At 43.8% G+C, this 22,467-nt stretch overlaps 1 protein-coding gene across 1 annotated transcript in view; it reads left to right on the top strand.

The window, feature by feature from the left end:
- Positions 1 to 22,467, top strand: part of LOC306764850 (tetratricopeptide repeat protein 28-like) — a 121,013-nt gene that overhangs the window by 85,159 nt on the left and 13,387 nt on the right. Inside the window, exons 6-11 of the mRNA XM_079252134.1 lie at positions 10,426 to 11,222; positions 11,343 to 11,887; positions 12,907 to 13,430; positions 18,547 to 18,656; positions 21,540 to 21,669; positions 21,767 to 21,985. Of these exons, the coding sequence (XP_079108260.1) occupies positions 10,426 to 11,222; positions 11,343 to 11,887; positions 12,907 to 13,430; positions 18,547 to 18,656; positions 21,540 to 21,669; positions 21,767 to 21,985 (2,325 nt within the window). The remainder of the gene's footprint in view (positions 1 to 10,425; positions 11,223 to 11,342; positions 11,888 to 12,906; positions 13,431 to 18,546; positions 18,657 to 21,539; positions 21,670 to 21,766; positions 21,986 to 22,467) is intronic.

The raw sequence follows: 22,467 nt of genomic DNA, 5'->3' as shown, positions 1-22,467 counted from the left end.
TCTGCGGGGGGGATCCCGAGGCGTTCCCAGGCCAGCCGAGAGATGTAATCCCTCCAGCGTGTCCTGGGTCTTCCCCGGGGTCTCCTCCCCGAGGGACGTGCCTGGAACACCTCACCAGGGAGGCGTCCAGGAGGCATCCTGACCAGATGCCCGAGCCACCTCAACTGGTTCCTCTCGATGCGAAGGAGCAGCGGCTCTACTCTGAGCCCCTCCCGGATGACTGAGCTCCTCACCCTATCTCTAAGGGAGAGCCCGGCCACCCTGCGGAGGAAACTCATTTCAGCCGCCTGTATACGAGATCTCGTTCTTTCGGTCACGACCCACAGCTCATGACCATAGGTGAGGGTAGGAACGTAGATCGACTGATAAATCGAGAGCTTCGCCTTCTGGCTCAGCTCCTTCTTCACCACGACAGACCGGCGCAGAGCCCGCATTACTGCAGACGCCGCACCGATCCGTCTGTCGATCTCACGCTCCATCCTTCCCTCACTCGTGAACAAGACCCCGAGATATTTAAACTCCTCCACTTGAGGCAGGACCTGACTCCCGACCCGGAGAGGGCAATCCACCCTATTTCGGCTGAGGACCATGGTCTCAGATTTTGAGGTGCTGATTCTCATCCCAGCCGCTTCACACTCGGCCGCGAATCGCTCAAGCGAGAGCTGGAGATCACGACCAGACGAAGCCAACAGGACCACGTAATCCGCAAAAAGCAGGGACCCAATCCTGAGGCCACCAAGTCGGATCCCCTCAACCCCTCGGCTGCGCCTAGAAATTCTGTCCATATAAGTTATGAACAGAATCGGTGATAAAGGGCAGCCTTGGCGGAGTCCAACCCTCACCGGAAACGAATCCGACTTACTACCGGCAATGCGGACCAAGCTCTGACACCTGTCGTACAGGGACCGGACAGCTCGTACAAGGGGGTCCGGTACCCCATACTCCCGGAGTACCCCCCACAGGAGCCCCCGGGGGACACGGTCGAATGCCTTCTCCAGGTCCACAAAGCACATGTAGACTGGTTGGGCAAACTCCCATGCCCCCTCCAGGACCCCAGAGAGGGTATAGAGCTGGTCCACTGTTCCGCGACCAGGACGAAAACCACACTGCTCCTCCTCAATCCGGGATTCGACTATCCGGCGGACCCTCCTCTCCAGGACCCCTGAATAGACCTTACCAGGGAGGCTGAGGAGTGTGATTCCCCTGTAATTGGAACACACCCTCCGGTCCCCCTTCTTAAAAAGGGGGACCACTACCCCAGTCTGCCAATCCAGCGGTACTGCCCCCGATGTCCACGCGATGCTGCAGAGGCGTGTCAGCCAGGACAGCCCCACAGCATCCAGAGCCTTAAGGAACTCTGGGCGGATCTCATCCACCCCCGGGGCCTTGCCGCCAAGGAGCTTTTTGACCACCTCAGCGACTTCAGCCCCAGAGATAGGAGAGTCCACCCCTGAGTCCGCCAGCTCTGCTCCCTCATGGGAAGCCGTGTTGGTAGGATTGAGGAGGTCTTCGAAGTATTCCCTCCACCGACCCACAACGTCCCGAGTTGAGGTCAGCAGCTCCCCATCTCCACTGTACACAGTATTGATGGAGCACTGCTTCCCCCCCCTGAGCCACCGGATGGTGGACCAGAATCTCCTCGAAGCCGTCCGGAAGTCTTTCTCCATGGCCTCGCCGAACTCCTCCCATGCCCGAGTTTTTGCCTCGGCAACGGCCGAAGCCGCATGCCGCTTAGACTGTCGGTACCCATCAGCTGCCTCCGGAGTCCCACAGGCCAAGAAGGCCCGATAGGACTCCTTCTTCAGCTTGACAGCATCCCTCACTGCTGGTGTCCACCAACGAGTCCTGGGATTACCACCACGACAGGCACCAACGACCTTGCAGCCACAGCTCCGGCTGGCCGCCTCAGCAATAGAGGCACGGAACACAGCCCATTCGGACTCAATGTCCCCCGCCTCACCCGGGACATGTTCGAAGCTCTGCTGAAGGTGGGAGTTGAAGCTCGCTCTGACAGGGGACTCAGCCAGACGTTCCCAGCAGACCCTCACAACACGTTTGGGCCTGCCAGCTCTGACCGGCTTCCTTCCCCACCATCTGAGCCAACTCACCACCAGGTGGTGATCAGTTGACAGCTCCGCCCCCCTCTTCACCCGAGTGTCCAAGGCATGTGGCCGCAGGTCCGACGATACGACTACAAAGTCGATCATAAAATATGAATAGAGAAATTCAAATGTAGGATGAAGTTAAAAAATAGCTTGAATCTTGAATTAGAACTTCTACAATCTGGTGTTTTGCTGCTCAATGTGACTAACTCTGAATTAAGAGCAAGGCAGCCTGCTAATGTAATTATGAACTGGAACTTTGGGGAATAAAAGCATCCGCTTGGATTTTCAGTTAATCATGAGATATATTATACTGGGAATTCTTCCATTTTTAGCCCAGTTATTACCACCTATGCTGGATGACTCATGATAGCCATCAAACTGGACTTTAATGGACAACTAAGTGGCATGATAGTTCTTTCCAAATGAATTATTCTCGATCCTAATGTACAAAATTGTGCGAGCAGAGTGGAGGGTTAATCAGGCAAACATAAATTGAGGCTGTCCTTTGACCATCCTAATGGTCATCCATCCCAGGTTGCTTTTAGCTACAACACATTCCTGAACTGAAGTGAACTCTGGGCTGGTAACTAGTTGTCATAAATTAGGCGGTGCAGCAAGAACATTTTATGATTCTTCATTACATGCGTGCTTTATTAGAAGTAGACACTGGATGTCAGGCAGCAAATTTATTCCTACTTTGTATGTAATATGATTGCTGTGAGAGCTCTTTCATTCATCCTAAGCTGCAATATTACAATTCTTCCTGTCACGACAGAATAATGATAGTGTAGCTAATATAGTATCAAAGACCTCCCGCTGGTGACAGACTCCAAGCTGAATAAGTGGGTGGTGGTGATGAAGCCTGTTGCTCCATCCAGACAAACTGGACTGTTCGGTGGATACAATAACACTTATAATGCAAGGGAGCTTGTTGCCCATCTCCATGCCACCTAAACTCCTGGACCCTTATCCCACCTCTTTTACTTTTTGATGCTTCCTTCTCTGGCTCCTTCTGACTCTCTCCTCTTCCCCACTGATTGTAATCTGCAGCTGTCAAGCTCCCAGTAATTGAAAGTGACTTGATAAATTGCTTAATTACCTTTAATAGCTGATTCAAGAGGAGCTGAATAATGAAGATAATGGAGAATGAAGTGGAGGTTGTGAAGCACCAGTCCGTAATCGTCCCATTGTTGTGGTTTTAGTTTGCACCAGAATGGCATGATTTGTTCTGTCATCAGCACCTCCAAGCCAAGTGCAAGAAGATACTAAACTAATAGGATGTTGTTTCTGACTTTTAAAAAAAAAAGCCTTCTTTTGCACCATAAACTAAGAGGCAGCGGATAATCGAGTGAAGCTTAACGAGCTGCGATGAAAGCGGATAACAATGCGGGACAGATGGGAAGAACTTGCAGAAACAAGAAAGAGTAAACTTTTCTTTTGCCCTCTCAGCTTGTCGTTAATGTTGCGTGTAGTGTGTATTGAGTATCAGCTGACATAGCTCCCAGGTACAGTAGTATAGAGATTGCAATGCTTTAATATCTAACCATGATGCCCAGCGGTACCAGCAGCCCTGTGCTCAGCATGCTCTGACCTATAAAGGATATGAAAATGTTGCATTCCAGCCACATTTATTATTCATTAATTGGCTAACTTACCCCCTAGTCAGCAATATTTAATATCTTAGATAGGACTGAGTTTGTTGGTTCTCATATATTCACAAGACAGAATCTGAATGGTATTATTTCCCCCTTGCTTCTCACATCAAAGAGACTTTTTAAAAGTTGGTTTGGAAGGGTTTGTGTTGGAGCTTTGCCTGTTTTGTTTTTTTCTTTTGCTTGCTTTTCTTCTTTCACACTTCCTCGTTTGACCATATGTCTCAAAGAAGTCACTTGAAAGGTTGACTCCATCAGCTGGAGGGGTTTGGGAGACAAAAGTCCTAATTAAGCTTTTTTTTCTCTCTCCCTTTCTTTTATCCAGCATCCCTAGGGAATGCTTTCTGCTGATGTTCACAAAAACAAAAGCAACAGAAAGAAGAAGAAAAAAACAACAAAGAGAAAGGGGGTTCAGAAATGAATGCAGAATCAGAAAATGTGTTCAGAAGAGCTTTGTATTTAGATAATGTCACTGGCATTGTGAAAAAAAAGGAAATAATCACAAATGTGTGTTGATGTAGAATCTAATGTTGGTAATAAGCATTTTGCACATTTATACTTTTTGCATTAGGTAATGACGTTGGGATGCATTAAGAAAATGAGAGGTGCAAAGCTGCTATGACAAGATTTCCAGCTCCTGTACTATATTTGACAATGAGGCTGTTAGAAGATAAGGGTTTAAGATGGATATTTTCCTTGTTTATATTTGTTAGGAGGTAAATAGGAATTCAGGGCTCTTCAGCATCTGATTGCAAAAGGAGATAAAAATATTGGTGTATCTTCTGCAGTGAGGGGTATATAAAGAGGCAGAATCATGACAATGAAAAATATATTCATCATCACAACACGACGGTTATCTGTACATAAATCTAGTACTCTTCCAGTATTTTTTTTAATTAAATTTATTTATCCTTTTTTGTTTTTTTGTTTTTTTTTTTGTTATTTGTAACTGGAACAAACCACAGACAGGGACCAGACTTGCCCGGAGCTCTGCAGAATAGAGATTATTCCGTTTTAGTGTCTAAGCCTCTGGAAATAGAGCTGAGTCTAGATATATTATTAGTCTGAGCAGGAAAGGGAGCATGAGAGGCCTGAGTTTACTGTGGAATTTAGACTCTAAATGTGCAGGCAAGATGATTGACAGACATAGAAAGTGCTTAAAAGATAAACAAAAAATACATTTATTTAAAGTTGACGTCTAAATTTTGCAAACTGGCCACCAGAAAGAAAAAAAAAAAAGCAACAGAATGAACAGTGGCTGAAGAGAAGGTGGACTGTTTGTGAAACTCATGTTATTCTCTTTGAAACATCTTTCCATGCTGGTGGAGCTTCCTAACCTGGCCTCAAATTTCTTTTTGTTGGAAAACTAGCAGATGCTTCATGTCTCCCCTCTCAAGGCCCCCCTTAATCTCCTGACTGGAGACTGAGCCAGAAACTGGACTGGCGTTTCTGTGAAACATAGTCACACTAAGGTGGAGCTCACTGTATTTGGCTATTTGTCCAGTCACTACAGTGCTGTTAAATGAAACAAAAAAGCATTCTGTAGCATTCTTGTTCAGTAAGAAACTGTGCTACTTTTCCCAGCACATCTGCAGATTCAGCATGAAATATGATCTGCTCCTTAACATGCCCGAGATGGTGCAGTGCAACAAAAAGTCAAGACAACATTGTTCTTTAAGCAAGAGGTGGAATCAGATGTCGAGTGTGGGCAGTACTGAGACTGCAAGTTTAGCCGGCTAAAAAGAAAGGTGAAGGTCAGTAGGAGCTGAAAAGAAAGCAGATCAGCTGAAGTGTTCTGTTGTTTTTGTTGGCAGACCACCCACTGAACATTCATCCATTTATCCAGGCCCTGTCCTTTTATAGCTGCCTCCTTCCTGTGTCTCTGTTAGTCAGACTGCAGGAGATGTCTGTGTCTGCAAGTGAGGATTTGGTACTTTAAGCTCAGACTCCTCCAGCTCTGCGCATTTCTGCAGACCACGGGTAGATCTGATATTTGTTGCTTTTGTTTACTCACCTTCACGCTTTCAGTCAACAGATTATAAAATACACTGTTATGGTGTTTAAGATGCACTTAAAGGGGCTATGTTCTGCACATTTCAGTCTAATTTATTTTAATATCCAAGTCCATAAGGGCAAGAAATAATCAAGCATTTTTCACAAACCCCTTCATTCATTTTGTACTGATCCTCTGAGATCAGCCTCAACCAGAAACAAGCAAACAGAGAAAGCTCCGCCCTATGTTCTGCCTGCGGGCTGCGTCTGATTGGTCAACAGCTAGGAGTAGTTATACTGAACAGTAAAGGTGGGCGTGGCTTCCTTCTCAGGAACGTGCACAACCTAGAGAAGATCATAGACATCATATATACGTAGATGCATCACTGAACACTGGAGAGTGAACCAGCGTCGCCGCCATATTGGACGGGTCTCCGCTTTCGAGTTTTGCTGCAGAGTCAACGTAGTTTCCTCACATATCTGTTTTCTGTGGAATAACGTGTTTATACTACACACAAACAAAACACTTTTCTACATAATTGGTTGATAAATAATGTTAACACAGTGAATAATCTACCAAATGCAAATGATAAATTTTACTCCTATGAGGTAGATCTGGAAAAATATATTTATGCTTAACAAAAAGAGTTTTACATGGTAACATAATTACCTCTGCCAAGGAGGTTGTGTTTTTAACTGCCTTTATTTCTTTGTTTGTGAGATAGCTTAAAAAGTTATTGACGGATTTTCATGAAATTTTCAGGACTTGTTGGAAATGTGAAAAGGAAGAAATTATTTAACTCTGGTGGTGATCCAGATCACCATTTGGATCCAGGAACTTTTTAAAGACCTTGGCAGAGGTTTGTGCTCTCCGAGGGTTTTTCTGGGTAACTTTTGAATTGCACAGTTTTGATAAAATATTTTAGTTTCAGATAACTGTATCTCTATATTGATAAATTAATAAATGTCAATAAAAGAAAACATCAACTGTAGTCAAGAAAAAGCCAGCAACTATTCCTGTATTTTCTTCAGCATATGGTTGCAATAACTGGCGAAATATTGAAAGCAGATTGTGTGGAATTACATTTCACAAGGTTGAATAATAATTTATTTGACCAGATAAAAATAGATAGATAAATCCAAATGCATAAATAAACAATCAAACATCTTAGTATCAAATTCATTTATACATTTATTTATTTTGTAGCTACCTTATGTCTTAGTTAAATAGCATTATAACAAATACCTCAGCATAAAAGCACGTCGTTTTTACACGTTTGTTTTACAGTAATGTGTATCATAACAAAATCTCTGCCCTTTGTAAAAAACCAAACTATGAGAAAAATCTGGTTAAAATTTGTGAAATTATTGTTGTGATTGGGCCTACACCTTAAAAATAAATGCATTGGAAGCGTATGGGAGACCCATCCAAGATGGCGGCGCGATGAGATGTCAGCTTGTATGGGCAGCATGATACAATGCGCCGTCTATATGATATATATGGTGTCTATGGAGAAGATGACCAATCACTGAGTCCCGCCCCGAGGACGCCACTAAAATTTTGAAGTAGAAAAAACTCTAAAATCAATTGTTTCAGTCGCCACAGAAACCGAACGTAGAGAGTGCTGGAAAACTCATACATACGTTTAGGTGATACATACGGCGCCGCTCATATGTCTGATGAGTATTCAACACCATAACACTGTAGAAAGCTCAGAAAACTAGAAATAGCATAATTGAACCCCTTTCAATAAGACTGTAATGTAGTTTTATTAACTCAAAATTTCATTTTCATGGAAGTATCTTTTCTGTTATTACAAGATCATTCATGTATCATCTTTGGAAGCTGCATGCGCTCTCAGTATGTTTGTTCTTCTTTTCAGTGATTGCATATTATATTCAAATATATACATTTTTTGCATTTTTTTAGACCTGACTATCAAGTGTAATTTATCATTGCATCAATCCTTTTATAAATTACATCCCGAGTTTATTATTTTGAATGTCAGCCAACTCGAGATGAATCTCAGCTTAAAACTTCCCCTAAACACAGTCAAATATTCTCCAACATTAGTATAAATTATGAGAATGACTGTATACCACATTTCAAGCGGAGAAGGCACAGAGGTCCTTCCTTTGAGCTCAGGCTGCTCATCTCTGCTGTATTCCTAGAATCACCCCCACAGCAGCATTGTTGGTGAAATCTTCTTAGCTTACTGAAAGCAGCAACACTGTGGACCTTCACTACTTGAAGAATGACACGATGATTTACTCGGAGCACACCACCATCCCTCAAAGTCTTCAGAGCAGCATATCCCTCTATGCACAGCCAGCTGTGTAATGAGAAGTGACAACACACTGTCATGCTTTTAATGTCTTTGGTCATGGGGGGATAGATAGGGCTCTGCATAAAGTATTTGAATGCTTTCTTTTTATCAAGCTGTGGGGAAAAAGAAGACTAATTGAGCCATACCACTAATTTTGTTTTGGTCAAGTACATTCACAAAACAGCACAGATATGTATAGAAATCAGAGGTTAGACTGAGTCGGAGTACTGATAGTTTATTTGGGCCATTTTGATTTGGACAGTATCCCACTGGGGCCACATTACCTGCACCATCACTCCTTCTAATTTCTAATGTTGTGCTGCACCAGTATTTACTGTCATGTTTGGAATGGTTTTATTTACTGTTCTGCAGGATACCGCTCCTACAGGCACCATAAATCCTCTTACCATACGGGGGGCATAGAAAGTATTTCCTTGCTTAAAGTGTGGCTCCAGGCATAGCCTCAGGCTTATGGCAATTTTGGCTGCAGCTTCCAAATCCCAACCTGAAACCTGGCCATGCTCCCCCTGCCTCCGTCCAGCTTGTCTGCTTCACCGCTGCGTCCATTGCCGAGCCCAAGATCCAATTTTAGCCTGCAGCATGGAACATGTTTCCTGGTAATACATCAGTAGGCATTATGTCCTCAGTGACATCAGCATCCATTGGGGAAAGCATAACCTTGGGAATGACTTTGTAGCTGTCAGTGTTCCTTCTCCTAGCCTGCTGTGAATCTTAACATGCCTCCAGTCTCCATATATAGATAAAGATGAGGAGTTTGCCCAAGGTGTAAGAAATGCTGGTTTGAATAGACACCTCTCTAGTGAAATATCTGTCATCTTGATTAATTTTATTATTCTTTTTATGAATCTGATCAGTTTTGTCTTCCTCATTTAATTTGCCAATGAATCTCCACCTTTATCAGTTTGCATTTTTCTCTGTTCTCCACATATACTCCATAGTCCTCGCTATTCAGGGTTACAGAATGATGATTACAGGGTCAGTGGCGGTTGTATCACTTTTAACCAGAGAGTGTGACCAAACAGAAACAGCACATCCGGGTTGATTTGTCAGCAGGTCTTTGCTACTTGCTAGATCCTGCTTTGAAGTCATCCAACTAAGTCAGATTTAGTCTAATTAGTCTTTTACTTTATAAGTTATAGATTGATGACATTGATGTAGCTGCACAAAAACCTTATCCTATTGCTACTGGTTGGAATGCGTTGCTCTGTAATTCAGCCAGCCAGCGAGACCATACATGAGCACATCTTCATGTGACTCCGGCAGATGTTTAGGTTGTGTGTTTGGTTTTATACCTGTTGCTTATGTAGGCACATAATGTGGCAGGTTTTGGATGAAAAAAAGGGATAACACACATGTTGGTGACTACAACCATCACCATCCTGTACTCCCCTCAAGACAAAGAGCCTCTTTGTATCCCATGTTCTCACCAACTTTGACTCCAGAACTGCTCTGATCCATGGCTGTTTCCAACATCCTGCTAGGGCATTAGTTCACTCTAATGTAACAATCTGTTTGGTGAATGATAATTCAGTGTGTTTCCCTTGCAGCTGGTTTCTCTGTCTCTATCCAGCTGCACACTCACGTAGTAAACGTTGATATCATCTGTGCATTGAGTATAATTGAAAGCACGGTGAGAGTTCCCTAACAGAGTTTAGTAGGAAATCTTAAAAGAAAGAAGAGCCACATATAGAAGATCCATAATGTAAAGTCTCTTTCCTATCTGCTGTGTATTTCTCAGAGTGCATTAGTATACAAGTGTGGGCACACATTTGTTTGGACACTGAGATGTGTTTGCCAGATGGCCGCTTGGTTGTGGAGTAAAGCTATTACTTTTCACAGGAGAGTATTTTCCAGACAAAATATGCTCAATGTGCTGACTTCTCCATTATTTATAGTTTCTTTACATTTATCTCATGTTTTTCTGAAGCTGTTTGCTGAGTTTTTTATGGACTGCTCTCGTTCTCCACCCTTGTTTTTACTTCCTCTGTCTTTCTTGTTCTTTGCAAAACTGTTTCCACCCATGTGGAAAAGTTGTTGATTTTGGTAAAATCCCTGGAAGAAACAGTCATCAAAGACAGTTAAAGCAATCAAAAGATCCTATTTTGGTGTCGTAGTAACAGTTTGATTGTACTACATTTTAATGACCATCATTCTGTGGGCGAGTGTGTTGTGTAAGCAGAGAACAGATGGCTCAGAGAGCATGTTTAGCAACCAAATGACTTGTTTTTAACTCTCAGCGCTGACAGGGCAGTTAAATTTACTCAGTTCCAATTTTCTCTTGAGTGGGTCTTTAACTTCGTTCTCTTTGTCTCTCTCTCCTTCTCGCAGGCATCATCCACCAAATGAAGGGGGACTATGAGACTGCACTAAAACTCCACAAAACACACCTGGCCATTGCTCAGGAGTTAAATGACTATGCTGCCCAGGGCCGGGCTTATGGTAACATGGGTAATGCCTACAATGCCCTTGGAGCGTTTGATCAGGCTGTTCGCTACCACCGCCAGGAGCTGCAGATCTCCATGGAAGTCAATGATCGGGCCTCACAAGCATCCACCCATGGCAACCTAGCTGTGGCTTACCAAGCCCTGGGTGCCCATGACCGTGCTCTGCAGCATTACCAGAACCACCTCAACATCGCTCGGGAGCTCAGAGATGTCCAGAGTGAAGCACGCGCTCTGGGCAACTTGGGGAACTTCCACTGCTCTCGAGGAGAATTTCCTCAAGCTGTTCCCTACTATGAGCAGTACCTCCGACTGTCTCCTGAACTCCAAGACATGGAGAGTGAAGGTAAAGTTTGTCACAATCTGGGCTATGCCCACTACTGCTTGGGCAACTACCAGGATGCTGTGAAATACTATGAGCAGGACCTAGCTCTGGCCAAGGACCTTCATGACAAACTAAGTCAGGCCAAGGCATACTGTAACCTTGGTTTGGCTTTCAAGGCGCTAGGAGACTTTGCTAAAGCAGAAGAATGCCAGAAATACTTGCTGTCACTGGCCCAATCCCTGAACAATGCTCAGGCTCGCTTCAGAGCTCTAGGGAACCTGGGAGATATATTTGTCTGTAAGAAGGATGTGGCTGGAGCCATTCAGTTTTATGAGCAGCAACTGGCTTTAGCTCATCAGGTGAGGCCACTTATTTATACGTATCTTTTTAAAATATTTATCATGGAAGTAGCAGATACAGTTTCCATATCATTCTGTCTTGTAGCTCTTACTGATAAGGTGAATATTTTCTCATTTCAGGTTAAGGAGAGAAGGATGGAGGCCTGTGCTTATGCTGCCCTAGGGGCCACTTATAGACTTGTTCAAAAATATGACAAAGCTCTTGGTTACCACACCCAAGAGCTGGAGGTGTATCAAGAGCTTGGTGATGTGCCAGGAGAGTGCAAAGCCCATGGCCACCTGGCAGCTGTCTATATGGCCTTAGGAAAGTATGCCATGGCCTTCAAAAGCTATGAGGAGCAGTTGGAGCTGGGTCGACGGTTGAAGGATCCAGTTGTGGAGGCCCAGGTGTATGGAAATATGGGCATCACTAAAATGAATGTCGGGGTGATGGAGGAGGCTATCGGCTACTTGGAGCAGCAGCTGGCTACTTTGCAGCAGCTGAGCGGAAATGAAGCAGTAATGGACCGGGGCAGGGCCTACGGAAATCTGGGAGACTGCTACGAGGCTCTGGGAGACTTTGAGGAAGCCATCAAGTATTATGACCAGTATTTATCAGTGGCGCAGAGCCTCAATCGCATGCAGGACCAGGAGAAAGCATATAGAGGCTTAGGCAATGGGCACAGGTAAGTCTGGAATTTTATTTTAAGTCACTATTTTCTTTTGCTGTAAAGAGGAAAAACTGTCATTAAAGTAATCTGAAGGATGTTGTCGCAGATAGTCGTGTTCACTGGGGTTTTACTTGTAATCAGAGCAGTTTGCATGAGTTATGTGCAGACTATCTAGGAGCACATGCTTAGAGACACCTTTCTAATGAATTTCTAGCTGTGTCAGCAGCAGCCTTGTAGCCCTGTCCTTATCTGTATGCAAAGTAGTTTGGCACAGAGACATCTGAAAGTTGAGGAAGCAAAGTTACTTCCAGACACTTTTATTACATCTTGTGTCTCTTCCTCCTTCTATCTCCTCATGCCTTCAAGAGCTGATAGAAACAAGGGAGTCTACACTGCAAACTAAAACCCGAAAGCCTTCATTTCTGAGATGATTTTTCTTCTTATTTTGCGACACCAGCAAGGCACCATAGCAATCACGCACAGCTGTATTTGTCATGCATGAGTTCAGACTGGAATAATAGACACCGTATATAAACTCTTCTCATCTTCCTGCAGCTCTCAGTCAAGCAAATACATCATCGCACATTAATTAATCTGAGGCCTTTTTATTTTTGTAATGCTCCATTTGAATCATGATCCAGCAATTGTGAGCGTGTCTGAGACATGAATGAAGTCTGTTTGATGCCTTTGAAGGTGAATGAAATACTCAGATAGAAGGAAGGTTGATCCATATCATATTAAATTATGGCAAATAGCTTTAACCTTCATAACCGTAAGTTTCTCTTCAGGTTTGAATGTTCAGCTTTTACAAACCATTTAGCTTATATAATAACTGTTATCAATACTAAAATTGAAAATGAATCTTATACTTGAGATTATGCATGCTTCTGTTTAGGTTTCCTGGAAACACAAGGAAAGCTGTGATAAATTTTGTGTTGTGGATTGAAAGATAGCTCAGCATTAATTCAGTTATTGCAGAAAATGTAAATGATAGGTGTGTTGTTTTGATGTTTCACTCTGTTTTTTATCTGCAGGGCGATGGGGAACCTACAGCAGGCTCTAGTGTGTTTTGAGAAACGGCTTGTTGTGGCACATGAGCTCGGGGAGTGTGGCGGCAAGGCCCAGGCCTACGGTGAACTTGGTGCCCTTCACAGCCAACTGGGAAACTACGAACAGGCCATTTCCTGTTTGGAGCGTCAACTGGCCATCGCCCGTGAGACCCGAGATAGACTACTTGAGGGCGATGCCAGCTGTGGTTTGGGTGCAGTGTATCAGTCAATGGGAGAATATGAGACAGCTCTACAATGCCACCAAAGTGACCTGGAGATTGCTGAAGAAGCAGGCAGCACCACGCGGCAGGCTCGAGCCTACGGCAACCTGGGCCTCACTTACGAGTCGCTGGGAAATTATGAACGGGCGGTGGTGTTCCAGGAACAGCACCTAAGTGTGGCGGCTCAAACTAATGACTTGGCAGCCAAAACTCTGGCCTATGGCAGCTTGGGAAGAACTCACCACGCACTGCAAAACTACTCGCAAGCTGTCATGTACCTGCAGGAAGGTGAGTGCGTCAAGGGGAGCAGGGGAGAGGATTGCTTTTGTTGCCTGAGCTGATAGGCTTAGAGTCTGTGAATTCATGAATATGAAATTCAGAACCTATTTATTGCTAAGCCTTTGCCACACTTTTATTAGGCTGCGTGCATGCGTGTGTTTGTGTGTGTTTGAGCTTTTGTACGTGTGTGTTATTGGTGCACAAGGGGATTTTGTGTGAGTATTATGCATCTGTGTTGTCTTCTGAGCTGTATAGGTATACCAGCATTTGTGTGTATGTCTGTGCAAACGTATCAGAATGCTGCCAAAGTATTTCTCCTGTTTACTGCTAGCTGTTTTTCACACCTCTATATCTGCTTTCTCAGAGGGGTCTTTGCAACGAGCTGCCAAATGAATCTCTTTGCACAGTGGTTGTCAGACTCTTGCTTCTCACGCTTCATTGTCCCCCTACAGATTATGGAGAACTAAAAACCTGCATCTTGGGTTCTCAAAAATTCAATTTTATTAGTGACGGCACAGGAAGTGTTTTTTTGTCATTGAGGATGTGATAAGTGGACCCATGCATGGATGTGAGCTAGGTGTCCACACGACTAGCTTGTCCTGTGGTCAACAACAGACGTCATGCTCAAGCACATCAAGCAACTTAGAACCCAAACCCTGTTTGAATCCAAGAAAATTGGATCTTCTGGAAGAAATGTTTATATATTTCCCCCTGTAGGGGGTGAATGCAAAAAGACAAGAATAAATCTGTCCTGTGTCTCCCCATGTGCTGTTAGAGTGAGCCAGGTCTGCTGTAGTCCATACGCTGCGTCTGGCTTGCTTGTTGAGCTTTAATGGAAACAAAGGCGACAGGCCATTCTGTATCCACCGCGTTGCCCCCCTGCACTGTCCTTGTATTGTTCCTCATTTTTGGCTTTGAAAAAGAACGGGGCTTTCACTGTCCTTGACAGCCAATTATTTCTGGCCAACCTACCCAAACTGAAAAGTTGGCATGTTTTTGTGGTTTTGGTTTTCTTTTTCTTTTTTTTTCAATTTTTTCAACTTCTATTGCTAGTTTTTTCTGCTCTTCATGCTGTGCTGCTTCTTTTTTTTTCTTTCTTTTTTTTGTCTGTGTGTATGTTTCCCAAAAAAGACTAATTTGATGGAGGGATACAGAAGCAGCACTAAACTAGTACAGATACTGTTGAAATCATGTGACCTCCAAATCACTCTGCGGATTTATCTGTATATATATATCTGTGCATCTGGTTGTTTTTCTCTATTGGAAAATAATGTCTGATAATAAGCCTGGGAAGGATAACATAAGAAAAAAAAAAAAAAAAAAAGAGCACTTCCCTGCTGAAAGGCAGAGACTACTTCTGTGGAGTTCACACTTTACCGCCAGTTCTTTTCCTCTTTCATTACTCCTGTTCACTGTTAAACAAATGAGTCAATTTGTACCAAGATCCACCTTTCAGTGATTTACACAATCAGTAGAGTCATTAAATCAGTGTAGACATTGCTGAAAGTAATGATAGCATCATTCTGTGCTAGGTTTATGGATGACTGAAGGAACTGAATGATAAAACCCAAAATAAACTTACACTTTTCTTCAGAATATTGATCACACCTTAAATAGTAAACCAAGATTAGAATGCTGATTTATCATTTAAAAAAAAGACAGAACAATACAGGTCCAAGTTATCTTGTGACAGAAACACAACAGTTTTGGGCTAACCAACATTAACTGGTATGTTTATAATGATAATTTGGTTAGTCTAATCACTGTTCACTTTGATTTTCATCTTATAGTCTTGCAGTTTCCCAGTGGTTTCTGTAGAGGTCATTCCAGGTGGTTCTATGCATCCAAAGTGTCCAACATGTCAATTTAGGAAGAAAATATAGTTGGTGAAGTAAGACTTTAATGAAAATATCTGTCCAGCTGTTGATTGATCATGAAACATTGAAATATTTGTAAAGAATAAAGCTGAAGATGAGAAAAGATAGCCTTGATATTGAAATAATCCTTTCATACAACGCAAAATCATTAAAGACATACTTGAGTTTTCAACTTAGTCAATAGTCTCCCAACTTCTACATCATCCCAGAAAACAGAAACAAAACAGAAAACGTCAATCAAACAGATGGGAAAAGGGCTGTGCCGGAATTATGACTCAGCAATAAACAAGATCCCTTTTGCAGGAGTAATGGGCAGAAACTGCCCTTAACAGCTTTAACACAAACTGTTTAAAAGAGGGTGATAATACATATCTAGGGTAGTACTTACCATACAGGCTGCTGGAAGCGTTCTCCAGGCCCATTTCTTCTTTTGCTATTTTGAAACAGTTAACAGTATAAAAATTAAAATGATTAATTTTGCCGCTGTATTTTAAGGATTGCATTTTAAAAAACTGAAAAACAAAATTTCCTTGCATTCCTAGCAAACTCACACAGACTCCATTACTCCTGCCTTGGCTTAGTTAAGCTGATGGCACCTCTCATAGCAATACTTAATAACTTTGTAGAAACTATTTTCTTCAAGATTATTATAAAACTGATAATGGATGTTATTTGTTTTTAGTATTTCACAATTCATTAGCCAGGGAAAAATGTTTGCACATGTTAGCTCATGCAGGGTATCAACATATGCAATGAAGTCAGTCGGAATGATTCACTTAAACAGGGTTTAATCTATGGCTGTCTGGTTTCACGAGTCAAATACTCCATCTTAACTATCTTTTAGGCTTTAGGTGTTCAAATGAAATGAAAATGAAATGAATTCTGCTCAAGTCTTTTGATGGTCCTAAAATCAGGTGTGTTGAAGCAGGAAAACACCTACAACTTACAGGATAATGGCCACTTGAGAAGTGGAACTGGACATCCCTGATCTAAGATCAGTCCACTATGCATATGACATAGTTACATAACCTCTAAAATCAACTCTACAGCCTACAGCCTCTTATGAGAGCTTTCTGGGTCTGATATTCACATCCCCTTCACACCATTGACAGGCTGTGTAGACATGAAAGCGGAGCCAGGTTTTCTCCTGTACCTTCTTCTCGATCTTTTGTGATTTCTTACTCAACTGTTTGTGGCACATTTCATCTGTACAGTCCAGTTCAACACAAGCATCCTCTTATCCCTGTGAAGTCTGAAAGCGGACACTGTTATCTCCATTCTTCAATGATATTACACACACTGCTCACTATTCCACGTATAGTCAGGTGCATATGTGTGCAGGGTGAGTTGTGTATGTTACGTCTGGGTGTACGGCCTGAGACTGGTGCGTGGGGCTTGGAGGCTGCAGACGATCTCTCACCCAGCCGTCAAGTGGCCTTTAAAGTGTTCTCCAGTTGCTCTTCAGGGTGCAGCCAGCCACGGCCACATCCTCATGTCAGCCGCCGCTACGTGACTGTGCCTGCCGGGCGCACTAAAGGCACACACAGTCAGAGTGACAGACACTGAATGATACAGAGTAAAAGAAGTGAGGGAATGCAGGAGTTCGGCGGGGAAGACAGAGAGGAAAAAAGAGGATGGCAGGCAGGCAAGAGGGGGGAAGACAGAGATCAGCATGAGTCATAATTCACATGTATTATTTCACTGTCAGCTGGAGAATAAAGAAAACATAGAGTTGGTTGACATTCAGGCTTGATCATAAAGAACTATCATGGAGCAGCTTGGAGAAAGAATAGCCTTGTGTGCGTGCACGCATGTGCTCGCTAGTGTACGTGCAGATGAAAGGCTCAGAACTGGAGTTGAGATGAGTGAGGGGTGAGGCTGTCAGAGAATGAAAAGGATAATTTAGATCTGTTTCCTCTCTCTTCCTCCAGCGCCTAATGAGCCCTAAGCAGTGCAGAGTCCCTGCAAGCACTGCCACCACGGTAAAGATGAAACAGGTAGAGAGCAAGAGAGGGGGGGGGCGCAGAGACAGAAGTGGAGAGATGAGAAGAGGAGGTACAGGAGCGCAGAAGATGCATGAGGGAAGAGGGCAGGCAGGCTGAGGGAGGGTGTGTGGAGAGATAAGGAGAGAGGGTAGGCTGTTGCAGGCTCAGCTTCAAAGGCTGCCGACTATGGAGGAGCCATGAAGTCTGTGCCGTCGTGGTGTGCTGGACTTGCGGAATAGGCTGCTTTTTCAGGTCATACTCTCTGTTCTTGGCTTATCTGGTCCCGCCACAGACAGTTTTCCAGGAAAGCAGAGAAAAGCAGACTCAGACTAGGTTGGCTTGGCCCAGTTTCTTCTCCTCTGTTTGACCAAAAGCGTATTTCGACCCCTCCATCACACAGGCGGGTGGAAAGAATAGACTTGCAAATACAGAGTCTGTGTTCAGCGAGACTGTGCATGAGCAGTAGCTTATTGTAAACCGAGGGATGCTTGCTGTGTGTTTAGCACCGTGTGGGTGATGTGTGGACCAGAAGGCTGTCTTTTTTTTTCTTTTTTTTTTTCCCCCTTCATCATTGTCCACTGTGGAGTGGCATTTTCATCTCTGTAATTGGGCAGAACCGAGTGCTCGGCAGGCAGACTGAGGACACATGCAAAGATGTGACACGTGCCTCACTGCCTGAGGGATTGGAAGTGAAAAACAAACTGTGTGCTCACCAGGTGATATGACACAGACACACATACCCAACATACACGCCTAGACCCCCCCCTACACACACGCACACACACACACCTGTAAATGCACGTTTTAGACATCACCTGTCATCCAAGGCAACTCCGAAAGTCCCACAAAGTCTCGACTTTAGCTCCGTGTTTGCGTGCAGTTGATTAATAGCTCATCAGGCTGTTTGCAAATATTTGTTGACAACTTTGTGATATTGTGTGGCTTCCTTTATGCAAGCATTACCCGTGTATTTGTGTTTGCTCAGCTAGTCAATCCTTTGCATTGATTTCTATGCAGCCCGATTAGTGCTCTAACGGTCCCCCCCCCCCCCCCCCCCCCCCCATGCCAAAGCCGTGTGTCTGCTTTAAACCCAGAGCAAGAGCAGCTTCTTACAAACGTGGCCAAATATCCAAACCTGTTCACTGTCAGAACATCAGTACCACGCTATGCTTACATCTGTTACTCTCAAGGATACATAAGAGTCAGTCTGCTCTGAATAATTTTCACTCTCTCATCTGTTCCTGTTTCCTCCCCTTCTGACAGGCCTGCGGCTTGCCGAGCAGCTGGCTCGGCGCGAGGACGAGGCGAAGATCCGCCATCGTCTGGGGCTTTCACTGTGGGCCAGTGGGAATCTGGAGGAGGCCCAACATCAGGTAAAATATCTCCCACCCTCTCCACTTCTTGCCTTGAGTCACCTTGACTCACTTCTCTCCTCTTTTCATCTCCGCTCGTCGATCTGGACTCCTTCCAGCAAATCCACCCCCTTGTAGTTAAAACTGACCTCCAATAAGCCCACATCTGTTGGCAAAGAGATTGGTAAAGCTTACAAATGAGAGGTGGAGGTAGATGTCCAAACACATAAAAGAGTGGGAAATAAGCTTTTAGTAATAACCTGATGGTGAAAAAGAAGAGCCTAGAGGAGTGAAAACATCAGGGGAGGAAAAAAAGAGAGAGATGGTTCTAGCTATTGAACACAGCTGCTAGTAGATGCTGTCATCTCAGCAGACAGACGACAGATGAGTGAACGTTTTTTTTGTATCAGTGTTTATGGTCTCAGGAGCCCCAAAAACCTCTGCATTGCACACATATCCACTCCTTCTCAGCCCACTGCCCACCTGGCAAGCATGGAATATGCCTTTAACATCTATCTTTGCAGTCTGTCCATACACTCAAGATATGATTTTTTTATTTTTTTTTTATTTTGTTGGCTGGTGTATCCACACATAAGTCTGACAGTCAGCCAACAGCAGTGGCTGTCACATGTGCCTGTAGGGAGGTATTTCAGCTGCCTTCATTTTTAAAATCTAGTCCAAAACATTTCTTATTACACAAGCGCACGACTTTCATCTGTGTGACCCAGATAGCTTTTTTTGTTTTTCGGTTCTGCATCATACTTTTCAAAAAGTAACTTTATCTGTTTGCAATTATCTGTAAAAAAAAAAAAAAAAAAAAAAAAAAGCTGGGAAACGAAAGATTGAACCAAGGTGGCGACTGCAGCAGAGCCTGAGCACTCATGATTCATAGTGAGGAATTTGTGTTCAATTAAAGCAAAATATTATTCTAACAAGGCGATGCAACATATTTTCCACTGCACACATGCCTCCCAGTTTAGTCCCGGACCCTCAGAGCTCAGACAGTCTGTGTTAACGTTATGTTATCCTCAATGCAATTAGCTGGGATTCAGTTCTTTACCTGCAGATACCACAGCTATTTTCCAAAAGGGTTTTGACTGTCAGCTCATAGCCTTCAGGGTGACTTGATAGTGGGAAAGGACACTTTTGTCCTCAGAGTATAGATCAAATGGTTATTCATGAGCTGCCCTATCGGTATAAATAACCTTGGTAAATACCTGACCCACTTCATACTGCAAATGTAAAAGCTTGTGTTTAAACTTCTCAAACAGCAATAGGTGCAGAATGGGAGTACTTGACCTCATGTTCCTCATTCTCTGTATTTAAACTTAATTGTACTTTACAACCCAAGCCGTGATCCTGGTTGTTCGCCGTGATAAGCTGATTGACGTGTCTTCATTCTAATCAGCTATTTCAGCAGAGCCTGCTCCCATTGAGAGGCACTCGCATTCATAACTCAGCAAGCGCAAATCAATAAATTCATGCTTCCTTAAATATCAGTGGTCTATTGTAGATTCAGCCTCAGCAGCTGATATCAGGATCACAGATGGTGAGAATCCCCCAGAGAGGTGATTCAGACGAAACCATAAGAGGAACACGTGCATCAAACTTTGCTTACATTACAAACTGGGTATGATATCGACATTCAGTAAACATTCAAGACGAAAGCCATGTTAGAATCTGTAGAACAAGAGAGTGCTGTCTAAATACTGAGCAGCTTCAGCCGTGCAGACACACACACACACACACCACAGCCAACCCAGTCACTGTGGATGCATTTGGGATTGTTTTTCCTTTTCTATGTTCCAGGAAGGGTCAGGCCACAGGAAAGGCAACGTGAGAAATTCATTTAACTCATAAAGGGATGTGTGCAATCCTAACAGACTGAAATGAATCAGCCCATAGTCCTATCCGCGAAATCAGACTAAGACTAGCAGCTCCGTGTCGCAATAATGCTGCAGAACCCACAGGATTTTTGGTGATCTCTCCGCTCCCTCACTCCCTCTGACACACTTTCCTGCATGACCTTGGCTTATACCAGACCAGCTTCAGTTTACATACTGTATAGTGGTGCTCACAAGAAATGTGCACACTCTACCTTTAATCTAGCAAAGCCACAGTGCTGGTAAAATCCATTTAATCCTTACCAGTAACCTTTCCTCTGCTGCAGCTCTTTGTCTTGTACCAGCTATGGTCAAGCAGTGAGTGGTTTACCCTCTCTGCTGGCTCTGGACTGCTGGTGAGTGGCTCTGTAGGAGTCCCAGTCATCCTACAGGCCTGCTATAGGTGTAGAAAATAGGAAATCAATAAAGGCTCACATGAATCAGCATTCCTAGTCAGCTTTGCTTGGCCAGTGTGCGACTTAACCTGCTGCCCCACCTCTCCATTGTCTCCCTCACTCCCTCAAACTGATGTCTGACACTGAGTAGAACAATCCAAAACACAGAGATTCCCCCCCCAACATCAGGTAATGATGAAAAAAACTAGTCCAGTTCCAGGCAAATAGGAGCTGACAAAACGTTTATGTGTGTGTGTGTGTGTGCGATGGTCATTCACCAAACTACTTTACAGCTCTTTCCTTGTTGGGGTGAGAAACAGAAATAAAAGGGTCTTATAAGTGAAACTGGGAGGTGGGATGCTACCATCTAGTGGCCAAAATCCCTTTTGGAAGGCCAGATTATGCACACAAACAACAACTGGCAGACATTTTTTAAGCAGAATGCCATTTAGGTTGTATTTTAAATACTTACATGTGCAGTTTAAATTAAACCCATGGTAGTGGTAATCTTTTGCATCTATTTAGATATCTTGTTCCATCCTCAGACCTCAAAGATCAGCACGGTCACGTTGTAAGTTTGCTTTTTTTTAAAGTCTGGCGATGCTGTTGCTGTTGTTTATCCTCAGCTCTACCGGGCATCAGCTCTGTTTGAGACCATCCGACATGAAGCCCAGCACAGCACAGACTATAAACTCTCTCTCTTTGACCTGCAAACCTCCTGCTACCAGGCTCTCCAAAGGGTCCTCGTCAGCCTTGGTGAGTGGGCGTCTTCATGCTGTTGGATTTCAACTTTACTTTTGCCTCCATACTTTTGCCACTATAACCTTTAGTCATTGACTTCTAAACACCACAGGTCACCATGATGAGGCGCTGGCAGTGGCAGAGCGGGGTCGCACACGAGCCTTTGCTGATCTTTTGGTGGAGAGGCAGACAGGCCAGCAGGACTCAGATCCCTACACACCAGTAACAGTGGAGCACATTTTGGACACTGTCAACAGCCAGAGGGCTTTGGTGCTTTATTTCTCTATGGCTGCAGGCTACCTGTACAGCTGGCTGCTGGCTCCAGGAGCAGGTAATGGTTTGACTTTGTTGAAATGTTTAAATCCCACCCTTACCTCCTGTTTTGTTGCTTCGTTTACTGTGTCATTTTCCGTGACATTAGCATTTAATTTAAATTGTACAAAGTGATAGAAATGTACCTTTTTATTCAGGTTAGCGTTCTTAAACACAGTTCAAAGCATAACAGCTACAGATAAATGCATGCATGTATGTTTGCTCGTTCAAATGAAAGCAGAAAAAGGCACGGTGCCTGGACGTTTGTTTTTAGCTGCCAGGGGGTAGGAAGTCCAGATTTGACACCAAGTGGCCGTGCCACCTGCCACTCCACAGCTAAGATGTGCCCCCTGCCTTGCTTTTCAGCCCAGAAATCATCTGCCAGCGAACCATGATAATTAATAGTGACAGAGATCAAGACCCAGCCAAACAACACTGGGAACATCTTCCCACATATCAACAGGAAAACTCAACCATGTCAAAACATAATCCTTCCTCTTT

Source organism: Telmatherina bonti (genome assembly GCF_933228915.1).
Source record: "Telmatherina bonti genome assembly, chromosome: 13".
Classification (NCBI taxonomy): Eukaryota; Metazoa; Chordata; class Actinopteri; order Atheriniformes; family Telmatherinidae; genus Telmatherina; species Telmatherina bonti.
Note: the sequence above shows the minus strand (reverse complement) of the source record. Positions and strands in the feature narration are given on the sequence as shown.